Genomic DNA, 12,438 nt, shown 5'->3' with positions numbered 1-12,438 from the left:
AGTGTTTGTAATATGCACTTGGAGATCCAATATAAATATATGCCTCATCATGAATTGTAATACTATGTGTCGGGTTGAAGATTCAGTTGTTGTAGACGAAGTAGGGCAGCGATTGTTGGCCTCAGGCCATCAATCCTAGCCTCCGCATTCCTCGGACCCCAAGTCTATCTCCGTCTCGCACCAACGCGCAGCCTTGACCTGCCTCAACTCTTGCTCGATCGGCATGATATAGCGCTGCTACAGCTAGCGCATCATGGCGCTGGACGGATCCAGCAGTTATGTTGCTCCCAACAACTTAATGGAGACACCGAGCTCCTCCCTCCCCATGTTCGACGTTGAGCGGGTGCAGCTAGCCTTCAACATCGCCGCGGACTTTGTGGCAGCGCAGGTCGCGAACAATGTGCTTGTGCTGGCTCTATCAACCAACCGCATTCTCCGAATTGATCTTGACTCCCCTGAAGATGTCGAAGGTAAGCCTCCGAATCTTCCCCGCAGCAAATGCTAGCCACAACAGCTTAGCTAACTGTGCTCGTGAACTACAGACATCGATCTCCCCAAGAAATCTTCCGAAATTGGAGTCATCCGGCGCATGTTCCTTGACCCTTCCGCGTCGCATTTGATTATCACCACGACTCTCGGTGAAAATTACTATCTTCATGCCCAGTCACCGTCGCGACAACCGAAACCCCTGCAACGATTGAAAGGTGTATCAATTGAAAGTATTGCCTGGAATCCGTCTCTACCAACTGCATCCACCCGTGAGATTCTCCTCGGTGCCACGGATGGCAATGTCTACGAAACTTATATCGAGCCATCCAATTACCGACGTGAGGAGAAGTACACCACCCCAGTCTTCCAGGCACCAGATGCCTCCGCGGTGACTGGAATCTCGGTGGAGCCGGTTTTTTTTAAGCCTGATCACAGAAGGGTCCTTGTCGCAACCTATGGGAAATTATTACACTTCACTGGGCGGACAGGAGCCTCGAAACACGGAAGAGACAGTGGCGGTTCTGTGTACTCGGAGCTGTTCCAGCGCGAGACCCCTTTGATATATGAGGCTCAGAAACCCTCCGGCTCTGCGCCATCTTCTTTAGTGATTTCTCCTGCTATATCAGAAAGCCATCAGGCCGAAGGATATGTAGAAAGGGAATTTGCGTGGCTTAGCTCTGAAGGAATCTTCCATGGCGAACTTTCTTCAGAAACTCCATTTAAGGATTCCCACATGCTTGCCCGGTCGCTTTTCCCTGCCTCGGAATCACCGCGGGGAGGTCGGAAGTTGATCCAAGACCCTATTTCAGCAATGACTCTGTCACAGTGGCATGTATTGGCGCTTGTTGGAGGCAAAGTAGTCGCCGTCAACCGTCTCAGTCAAGAAGTTGTATATAACCAGACGGTGCTGGAGCCTGGACAAAGTGCGCTGGGACTCTTGACTGATCTTACGAAGAACACACATTGGCTCTTCACTACCAAGGACATTTTCGAGGTTGTGGCAGGCGACGAAGACCGAGATGTTTGGAAGATATTCCTGAAGGAGCAGAAGTTTGACGAAGCTCTTCAGTATGCCCGAGGTTCTGTACAGCGCGATGCTGTGATGACTGCCTCGGGTGACTTTTTGGCAGAAAAAGGCAACTTCTTCGAAGCTGCCAAAGTATGGGGCAAGAGTAGCAAAGGCTTTGAAGAGGTCTGTCTTACCATGATTGATCACAAGGAGCATGACGCTCTGCGAAACTACCTCCTCTCCCAGCTGGCAACATACAAGAAAGCCTCTGCCATGCAAAGAATCATGGTCGCGAGCTGGCTTGTCGAATTGTTCATGTCCAAATTGAACTCGCTTGACGACAACATCGCCACCAAGGCTGAGTTGACAGAAGGAACAAGTACTGGAGAAATCAAGGATCAGCTTGGCAGCGTCCGGGCCGAATTCCAAGGATTTGTCAACAGCCACAGCGCCGACTTGGACAGGAAAACAGTATACGATATCATTAGTAGCCATGGCCGCGAGGAGGAGCTTCTCTTCTTCGCAACCGCTACGAGTGACTACAACTATGTTCTATCGTATTGGATTCAGCGCGAGAAATGGCTCGAAGCTTTAAAGGTCCTTCAACGTCAAAGTGACAACGATGTGTTCTACAAATACAGCAGTGTGCTCATGACACACAAGCCTACAGACCTGGTCGATATCTTGATGCGCCAAACGGACCTTGATCCTGAAAGACTGATACCCGCTCTGCTAAACTACAACAAATCAGCCAGTGTCGCCTCCCTCAGTCAGAACCAGGCTGTCCGTTATCTGAACTTCATCATTGTCAACCACCCCAACCCATCCGCAGCGGTCCACAATACCCTCATTTCAATCCATGCGTCCAGCCCCTCGGCATCCGAGGCTGGTCTGCTCACTTATCTTCAATCGCAACCATCCTCGCCCCCTTCTTATGATGCAGACTTTGCGCTCCGACTCTGCATTCAAAACCAACGAGTTCAGTCATGCATCCACATCTACAGCACAATGGGTCAGTATTTACAGGCCGTTGAACTATCTCTGGAGCACAATGACATCGAATTGGCTGCAATCGTCGCCGACCGCCCAGAGGGCAACGACAAACTTCGCAAAAAATTGTGGCTCCTAGTCGCGGAAAAGAAGATTCGACAACCAGGCACAGGTATCAAAGACGCCATTGAGTTCCTGCGTCGATGCGAGCTTCTTCGCATTGAAGATCTGATTCCCTTCTTCCCTGACTTTGTCGTCATTGACGACTTCAAGGATGAGATCTGCACTGCTTTGGAAGATTACTCCCGTCACATCGATGCCCTGCGTCAGGAGATGGACAACTCGGCCCAAACAGCCCGTCAAATCCGGGGTGAGATTGCTGGCCTAGATACTCGCTATGCAATCGTCGAGCCGGGCGAGAAATGTTGGATTTGCTCGCTGCCTGTCCTCAGTCGTCAATTCTTTGTCTTCCCATGCCAACATGCTTTCCACAGTGACTGCCTTGGCAAGGAGGTTCTGGATGGTGCTGGCGGGAAGAAGAAGTATATCCGGGATCTGCAGGCCCAACTTAGTAATGGCGATGTCACTTCCTCTCGTCGTGAGGACATTGTCAAAGAGCTAGACTCGCTGGTCGCTGAAGCTTGGTATGTGCTAAGCCTTCCATATACTTTCATGTCTATTTTACTGACCATGTTATTTACAGTATTCTCTGCGGCGATCATGCCATCAAACAGATTGATAAACCCTTCATTGCAGACTCTGAGACAGCTGATGAGTGGACCCTGTGATATTATCTGTTCCCGTAGTAGTTGTGGTCTGATTCTTGGGGCTATGGATAGACGCCTTTTTGTTGGGATACTCTTTGTTCCTTTCTGTTCTTTTCGCAATACCCTGCTCTGTCGCAAGCAATTGCTACGTGAGGCTTAGTCCTCGTATATAGACATGGATCGCTGTACCGAGTTTATTCAAACCCAAATCTTGATTCTCTATACGTTAAGAGGTAAGACATAGTAAGAATGACATTAAGCATAACGCCGAATTACCAACTCCAGGCAAACAGGCAAGCCCCGAAAATACAATAGGAGAAAGAAAAGATACTATATCACAGAAAACCATTTACTCCTGTAGAAACACAAAGAGAAGGAAAATTAATGCTCAGGCCACAAAGACCGCAAAAGCTCCAGGTCCTGGGCAACAGCCGGACTATGCACAGCACAATCCTCCAAAAAGCCCAGCATCTCTCCAACCCAGCGTTCCCAACCCCCAGGCAGAGTATCACGGAGACGAGGGCTAGGCGAGTGAGCAATGCAGTAATAGAGAAGTATCTGACCAAAGAACCTGAGCAGATTAACCAGCATTAGTAAAGAAGAGCTAACAGATACATAAGAATGTAATCAGGAAACAAACACTCACTGCGAACAAAACGCAAACCTAATCGGGATGCAACTCTTCATCTTCCGGAAAATACCCTGGGAGATGGGCCAGTCCATTGCATTCAGTAGACCGCTCTTTACCTGCTCGAAGTCTTCGTCTGTAAGGAGAGCTGGGTTCCGGAGGGCCTTGTATAGATATGGCCGACCGATATGGAAACGGGCGATCATGTAGCGGCCTTTCAGCATTGCGTCTGTCACTGCTACGGCAGGCGAGAGGGGGCGGTTTGGGTCGGTGACTCTGGGCCTTGGAGAGGACAGTTGGGTTTGGTTTGGGATTGGGGATGCCGTTGAGCCGGGCGAGGGATGTATGGAGGAATGGTCGGCTGGTGTGTTATGTGAGGAGTAGGGGGTATTTGCATTTGTGTGGTTGTTTGTGGCTGGATTTGAGAATTGAATTGCGGTTGGGAGATTGGTGCGCCATTGTTCGAGTTGGTGATTGAGTTCTGCGTTTACAGCAGGAAGAGGGAAAGATCCTGAGTCGGCTGGTAGTGGCATTCGAGCATCAGTAAATGTTGGGCTTTAGGGATAGGGCTGTGGTGCTTACAATAGAAGTATAGTGAATGGCGGATGCGGGTGAGAATAATGCGGTGGGCTACCTGGGCCAGGAAGTGATATTGGAAGTATGAGTCGTCAACCACGTTTGAAGAGTTGTAGCGGGTAGCAGCGTAGCCTGTTGTTTCAAAGCCGATGAATTTTGGGATCGGAACTTGTTCTTCAAGGCGCGAAAGGCCGCTTGACGGGAGGTGTAGCTCTTGCACAAGGATTGTTTCGTTCATCAGGCAATTCCAATACACGCGGGATTTCATGTCACCTTCCCATCCGTCGAAATTCACATCATGACTATGCACTGGTTAGAATCATCATCGTCGAATAAGATGTATGGGAACGGCTTACTTGGTCAGCATTGACAGACAGCATGTAGCCGCACGATGAAGCATTGCCCAAGAGTCCATTGGACGGGGAATTTGACTATAATATACGCTGTTGAATGTCAGTATCAAGCTTGTACTTGTTGTAGATTTCGTTGTGAGTACGCACGAGGAGAGGAGGTAAAATTGACAGCTCTGGATGTCATTGTCGCACATCAAGAAACCAATACGTCGACGAGCCTCGTTGAAGAAACGCAGTCCAGGTTGTTCTTCATATACCACATTGATCCATTCAGGTGGTTCAAATTGATGACTCCGGGTTCCTGGCAAAGGATAGTTTCCTTCTTGAGAGGCCAGTACAGCAAGACATCCCAGTGCTAGCACATTGAGAACAAGACAGCTTTCCAAACTATAGCCGAAGCCACTTTCAATAGCCGAGCCAAGAGTAAAGGAAAAGAAGAAGCCTTTGTCCATGATAGGGGTGGATGGGTTGAAAACACTAAAGAACGCATCTGCCAGGCCTCTGATCATTGCCAGTGGAAGCTCCTCTAGCCAATGTTCTCCCGCCTGGAGAGGATAATGACTTGTAAAGATTGGAAGTGGAGGTCGTGCTGATTCCAATTCAATGACATAGTTCTTCCCAAGCAGCTCATAGGCAGCAAGTAATTGTTTGGGTAGAATTTGCCGGGCTCCGGGCCACAGAATAACTCCATGTTGACTGAAAGAGATAGAAATTCGACCAGCCGCATCAGGCTTTGTTTGATTTTCTTCAAATTCAAAATCATCGCTATCCCCTGCGGCGGCGGGAGTGAAGTTGTCTCCCATGGCGGCCAGCATGGATGTCTGGTTGCCGTCGATGACAGCAGGCGATGTTTGCGCATTCAATCCATCGGCAGGAGTACGACTCTGGCTCCGAAAAGACTGCATATCGCTCAAGATGGATGTGGGGATATTTTCTAATTTTGTTTCTAGACGATGCAGAGTACTCATGATCATAGTAAGGGATTGGTCGCGTCTGGGCTGTATGAGCAATTGAAAGTCCAAACCAACATTGGAACGACTCACTTGGATGATTTACGCTCATTGTAAACACACTCCAGGCCGAGCGACTTACAAAGCCCACATCTGGGCCGTGATTCATCGCATCGCGTCTTCTTCAGACGACATGTCTCACACGCCTTGGAACGAGCGTTAGCGAGGTCCGGAGAGCTCGGTCGCGCCATAAACCGGGGCAACTAAGACATTCATATCACTTACAACTGTGGCAATGAAGTTTCTAGGCTTCTTGGTCGGTCCGGAAGACTGCCCGTTCTCCTCCTCGCCTGGCGAGAGCAGGTCATGAATAGGCAGTAGGCCATTGGTTTCGGGGTCGGGCGATCGTTGCGCACCTCCCCTGAACTCCTCGAGCGACCGCTTGCTCATTTTGCATCATCGAGAATGGGCTTCTCGTGGTTTATCCCGGCATCCTGAGAGTTTGATATTGAGGCGGTCGTTTTTTTTATCGGGGTGGGTTTTTGACAGGGTCCGTCCAATCAGAGCCCGTTTTGCTATGAATCATCACTGTTGTCAGTTAAGGTAGTTATGGGGTTCAGGAGGTTTTCGAATTCGGTGAAGATCTTGTTCATAGTAGACAATAGATGCATATGTCGTGGGATCATATTCTCTGCATCAAGGCCAATGATCCAGTCCGGCGTGAATAGTATCCAAGCGACCCGCATGCTGTTCGGAACATATGGGCAAGATAATGTAGCTCACGACTTGGCAATTTTTACGAAAAGAATGATTAATACGCATTGTTTCCTTTTTTGAGATTCTTGGTGAGTCTCTCAGTGGTATACAAAAACCTAGTAGAACCGAGATGCAGGCTGAGTGTGACAACAGCTTACCTTGTCTTTCGTGTTTGGGTCTGTATGCGCTTACTGATAAGACATATGCTGCACTGCTCTTATTAAGTCGACTATTTGCTAACAATGCTTATTAGTTGAGATTTTAACATTTGATATGTTCTATTTTACCTGGGATAAAACTCGCCGGAAGTAGGTCTAGGGTCAGACGAATGCCTGCTTGTCTCCATACATCATTCTCTTGTACCTTGAGTGTACCAAGTATTCTTCTCTTCGAGATCTCCCAGATCTCACTTGTAGATCCCGAGCAAGTCTGCGACGATCTTAATCCAGACTTCTTTCCAATAAGACGCCTATATCCACTTTGGTATTGCAGGACGGGAAACAGGTGGAGAGATCAGCATTGAAGCTCGGAGAAAGCTTACATAGCTACGATAGACAAATCAATCTGGGATAACTAAAGACCCATAGCATAGTTGATTGCCAGATCCACTGGTTTAGTGGATTGAGATCATCTTGTTTTATCTCCTGGGACATATAAAAGGACTGTATGTCCTGGACTTTGGGCAAAACAATACCTTTGCAACCTCCGTCGGTCCTTTACCTCACCTATACAATCTTTCCATTATTATCACAATGCAGTTCAAAAACATTGCTCTCGCCACCTGCATGGCTCTCTCTGCCTCGGTTGCTGCCTCTGAAAACGCTACAGACATCGCTCCCTCTATTCAGACGCGCCTCGTCCAGCTTGACCTTGGCTATCAGAAGACCGGTCTTTTCTTGAACGCTCTGGTTAACAATGCTGGAAACCTTACATCCAGCGTGAGTAGCTTTTTGAGCCTACTGTCTCTCGTTTCTGGTGAAAGACGCTAATTAATTGCTCTGCTTTCCAACAGGGAGTCGTTAACTCCTACCTGAGCATTGTCTCCGAAGAATCGAATGACCTTGCCAACAAGACCCAGCCCGCTGCTGCCACCATCCCTGACACTACCCAGTTGATTCTCTGTCAGAGCTACCACAGCGTAAGTCTTCAGCTCTTGCAAAATCTTATAGTAGAGAGGTAAACTGACACTGTTGTAGATGGCTCTGAGCGGTATCGATCTCAACGCTGGCTTTGTTAACCACGCCGACCTTTTCAACAAGACTGAGCGTGCCCAGGTCCGTCACGGTCTCATGGTCGTTAACGACGAGACTAACGTACGTTGCCTGAATGCCAATCTATTCTCCACGTTGTTTACTGATTGCCAATAGAAATTCTTCTCCGATGTTGGCCAGAAGTCCCTGACATACTGCGAGGATTCTCTCTCCTTGGATAACCAGGCTATCCGCGTCTCCATTCGTGACGCTGCTATGGCCCTTGATCCCTCCAAGGCTTCCCTTTAAGCGGCTAATACCTAATCACCTTCCTAACTGTCAGACTTGAGCCCTTGAAGATTGGCACATTTTCTCAGGCATCCTTTTTCTTTGGCTCATTCAGGCGAAACTCAATTAGTTTTTTTCAAATCGATTATTCTGCGTCTTAACTATCTCTATTTGAAATCTTCTGTTTACTTCAACAAATTCGCGTAGAGCATTCGGATCAAGAATACTCCTTTCCACACGGTCATTTCATCATCGCATAAATAGATCGGGACTTCTAGATTGCCGATTGACGATGCTTGATCAGATCGTCAATTTTCAGGGGAAAATTCGGTGAACCCTACAAGGCCCACTTGGTGCCTGTGCAACTGAACAAGATTGCCCCAAGTGGACCAAAAATGGGGGCCTACAATCTATAGTTTCGTTTCATTTCATGACTATTGGACCCCTTCCGTGGGTTAGGCTGTAGATTGTTGCCAAAGTCCAAGATTGAAGAGAACAAAATATTTTGTTTTTCAATCGTGGCCGTAACTAAATCCCGCTTCTAAGATTGAGATCGCCAGGAACGAAAACCCGCCAGTTCCATTTACTGTGCTGTACTGTAGTGGTGAGATTAAAACTCTATGCTCTTTCTACTGTACGAATCCCAAGTTAGTGTCCAATTTGATCTGTATGTGATTGTGTCAAGTGCATTTCACGTTGACTAGTCTTTCTATGAATCTCAATTCAGAACTTACCACCCTGTCATAACAGCATTGTGCGCTGCCAAATTGAACAAAAAAAGTGCATTGCACTGTCAATTGGTTGCACGATATACTGTAAGCGGTACAGAATTCTTATATAATTTCCTAACTTGGACATAAGGCGAGAGGGTTATATCCCAGGTGATTCTAGTCATACTTGCGGCCTATATCGCCACACTAATTGACTAAATGGTCAAAGTGATACAAATAGGTAATGTAATTATTGGAAAAGTAAGTTGGTACTACTCGAGAACATGGAAATCTTGCCAGTTAGCTTTAAAGGCGACTAGATCGAAGTACCAAATCTGGACATTTCAACCAAATCAATGGCAATACCCGCCAGCTCTGCCCACTTCTACAGTATGTAGATTATGATCTTCCATTTGTCACATGCGCAAAAGTGGCTTGTTTGGGGCTATAATCATTGAAATTGATGATGTTACTTCTTTTCTTATGACCATGGGAGAGCTTATTTACATCTCCGACAAACATAGACGTCAAGATAATCTGCGATGCTGAGAAGCCCGGGATGCTTACTAGGTGGCCACATTTCTATAGTTCCCGGATAGTTCGTCTCAATAAAGAAGATTGCTACTTCAAACCAATATTTTATTGAAAACGTAGGCATGACGAAACTTCACAGTGGCATCGGTGGTCTTGTCAACTCTGTCACGTTGCATAATGAGATCATCGGGATCAATCCTGATTTGTGTCTCGGATTCATTCAGATTCAGGAACAGCTTTATTAATCTTCCACATTGGGCAATGAGAAACTCGTTTGTGGTACAACTGCGCCGCCTCTATTCAGAAGTTCTTCAGATATACTGCAACTCCTCTTTGCATGAAGCCCGATGTCTGCCATCCAGGCTTTGACCCATTTTGGTATATCTCATGGTAATATTTTTATAATTCAATATTTTTGGTGTTTATCCTTGATTGGCTAATCGAAAGATGGATTCGGGCACGGTCTGTTCCACCGCATGCGGCGTCTATGCATCTACAACACCAAAAAGAGCGATATACAGCATTACTTGGACATGTTTCGTAATGATAGTCATTCCTACGGCATCTTAAAGCACCTTCTTTTGCTTGCAATAGCAATCCACAGAAACCTGCTGTGCGTATGATTATGACATCTATCATGATTTAGTAAGGTATAAGTACATCTTTGATCTCATATATGTGTCTCCTATCACAAGCGTCAAACTTCGGTTGTATTTTCAAAGCTGAATATTTATCTAAACAGTTTGACACTCCTTCTTATTCCTTGAGGCATCAATAACACTGAGTGCTCGTCGATTCCACGCGAAAACTTTTGGAAAGAGTGCAAGGTCAGCCTTTACTACGTGCCCAGCGCTTGGCAATGACTCTAACAAGTCTCAGCAATGGGCTATCCATCAGAGCAAGAGATTCACGATCTGTTCCTCAATCTAGAAGATTGGCCAAAAGGCCATTCCATCTTCTTTGACCAGGCCTTGGAAAAGTCAACATGGACCCTAACTGGCCATAGTTCCTTCTCTAGAGCTTTCCCATCCAAGTCTTCTTTTCAGCAATGGAATTGGAAACCACACGGCGCGATGTTCGCCCCGCCTGGTCCGTGTTTTATTATGCCCGATGGGCTTGAGAGTGTTGTCTGTGGAAGTAACGGCAAGGTTGCCGTCGAGCTCCGCTTAATAAATACTATCACCAAATGTGCAAGAATCAACTATTATCAGCAGTATTCATGGCATTGCAAATTTACCGAAGAGGGAAAGATTGAGTCTGTACGGATCTACCTTGACTCAATGCACGTACGAGATGTTCTTCTTAGCGAGAAAGCAGCCCAACAGGACATATCTAGCTGAGTCAAATACATGTTCATGATTGATAATTTCCAGATTTCCAGAAGCGAATGGAAAGTAAGATAGGGAGATGCAATCTGTCTTCGGGCATGAGGATTTGAACCTTGAACAGCGTAAACAAATGACATTTCTAGTTCAAATCCTGCAATCACTATCACATCAGCCCCTAGATACAATAGGTTTGGTCCCAAAGCTAGATATACTCTTTTAGCAGTACTTAGATGAAGTTTACGGGATTTAGATCATGAGGTCTCTGGTTCACATCGGGTGACAATGTGACTACGTGCGTCGAAAAAGGTGGCTGTGGTCTGCCTGCAGCTAGACTGACCTGAAAGAAAAAAAGCATTCTGATAGACACCAAATACATTCTAAATTATTTCTCTAAGAATTATGGACAGCAGTAAGTTATTATGAAACTGTTGCTGTCTAAAGGAACAGATATTTGCCTTGTGGCCTTGTGGCCTTGTATATAAGGCCTGAAATTACTTCTGCCTAATTCTACAGACATCAGCTAGGAGCGGGGTCTTTTCTTAGTCAGTGGGCTTCAACCAATGGGATCATCTGCTCGGTGCTGGCATGAATCATCGTATTCATCCTCATTTTATTTGCGAATGGAACAAGTTTCCACTACCTGTGATATTTATACTGATTGGAAATGGTTGGGGGAGAAATCGGATGTCCGGCATGGCAGATCAACGACTTCATAATGGTGTTTTGTTGACGAACCCGTGATATTGTACTGTAGTGACCAGATATATAATCCGCCGGTACCGTGGCCTTTCAGGCACCAACCAGATGGAGACAAATCCGAATACGATCATAATCAGCCTACCAACATGACGCTTGTATATAATTCGTTATAGATAGAGAAGATAGAGTCTTGATCATTCATAACTACGAGATGACGAGTTGACTTTGAAACGAGCCCTCGACTCCCAATGGAATGGCTCTCGTGCTGCATTCATCGAGTAGATACGTGATCCATGAGCACAAAACATTCTCTCGCCAATCATCTACCATGTTGATTATGTCAAAGCCAACAACGTCCAGACCCGAGACCCAGACCCAGGGTACCACCAGCTAGGGCCAATTGCAAATCTGTTTGCCTATTGGAAACACGGCCACTGTTGTATTGCGCCACCAAAAAAACAAAGGAACTCGAAATAGCTTCGGATGCCTCCAAATTCGACTGTCAACTTTGTCATCGCGACTTGGTCTGGATGAAAGCGGAGCCTTGATGTCATGTTATGACTCCGTTGGCAAGAATAGAAGCGAGATCCCGGTCTCCACCTAATTTGTTAGTAATTTGAAACGTGTTACAACGTCACTGACAATAAAGATGTTCATCATCTTCTCCTGTAATATTCGTAACAATCCACACACACACACACACACTTGACAGGGGAGGTGACGTTGACAGGGGGAATGTGGTATGGGGGGAGTGTTTCCAAACCCGGCAAAGGAGGCCGAGGACGGCTCCCGCGGGTGTTGTGTTTATTTGGAGGATAGTTAACTTCAGTTAACCTACGGAAGTTGACGTATAGTAGACAGTCAATCACAGACCAAACAAATTAGACAGGTGTCTTTGTTGATGTTTGGTTGCCTACTGTACAGTGGAATGACCTAGAATACGCCTCCAGGCACGAACATACACCCCGGATATTGGCATTTGGACCATGTCTGAGTTGTGGCACAAGGACAAGAAAAGGAGGGGTCGCCATGTTGATGTTGACTTGGCAACCGTTAACGATTCAAACTCGACCTGTCAAACGACTTGAAATGCTCGAGATGGGTCAGAAAAAGGCCTCAGGGTATCTCCCTTGCAGGTCGATCCGATGCATGATTGACTTTTTCATGCCTT

At 46.6% G+C, this 12,438-nt stretch overlaps 3 protein-coding genes across 3 annotated transcripts; 2 read left to right on the top strand and 1 right to left on the bottom strand.

Annotated features, from left to right (window-relative positions):
* Positions 1–253: 253 nt before the first annotated feature.
* N7511_000265 (vacuolar protein sorting protein DigA) lies at positions 254–3,276 on the top strand (the record flags this gene model as incomplete). The annotated part of the gene is made up of 3 exons (XM_057122690.1): positions 254–470; positions 543–3,132; positions 3,192–3,276. 3 exons carry the CDS (start codon positions 254–256, stop codon positions 3,274–3,276), a joined length of 2,892 nt encoding a protein of 963 aa, XP_056988423.1.
* A 360-nt stretch (positions 3,277–3,636) lies between these two features.
* Positions 3,637–6,212, bottom strand: N7511_000264 (uncharacterized protein; the record flags this gene model as incomplete). The annotated part of the gene is made up of 7 exons (XM_057122689.1): positions 3,637–3,826; positions 3,902–4,403; positions 4,466–4,761; positions 4,816–4,902; positions 4,960–5,805; positions 5,856–5,968; positions 6,048–6,212. 7 exons carry the CDS (start codon positions 6,210–6,212, stop codon positions 3,637–3,639), a joined length of 2,199 nt encoding a protein of 732 aa, XP_056988422.1.
* Positions 6,213–7,270: 1,058 nt separating this feature from the next.
* N7511_000263 (uncharacterized protein) lies at positions 7,271–8,017 on the top strand (the record flags this gene model as incomplete). The annotated part of the gene is made up of 4 exons (XM_057122688.1): positions 7,271–7,456; positions 7,531–7,656; positions 7,715–7,831; positions 7,886–8,017. The coding sequence occupies 4 exons, from the start codon at positions 7,271–7,273 to the stop codon at positions 8,015–8,017; spliced, it is 561 nt and encodes a 186-aa protein (XP_056988421.1).
* Positions 8,018–12,438: the final 4,421 nt, after the last annotated feature.

The sequence above is a fragment of the Penicillium nucicola genome, assembly GCF_028828085.1.
Source record: "Penicillium nucicola strain IBT 29836 chromosome Unknown utg000001l, whole genome shotgun sequence".
Classification (NCBI taxonomy): domain Eukaryota; kingdom Fungi; phylum Ascomycota; class Eurotiomycetes; order Eurotiales; family Aspergillaceae; genus Penicillium; species Penicillium nucicola.
Note: the sequence above shows the minus strand (reverse complement) of the source record. Positions and strands in the feature narration are given on the sequence as shown.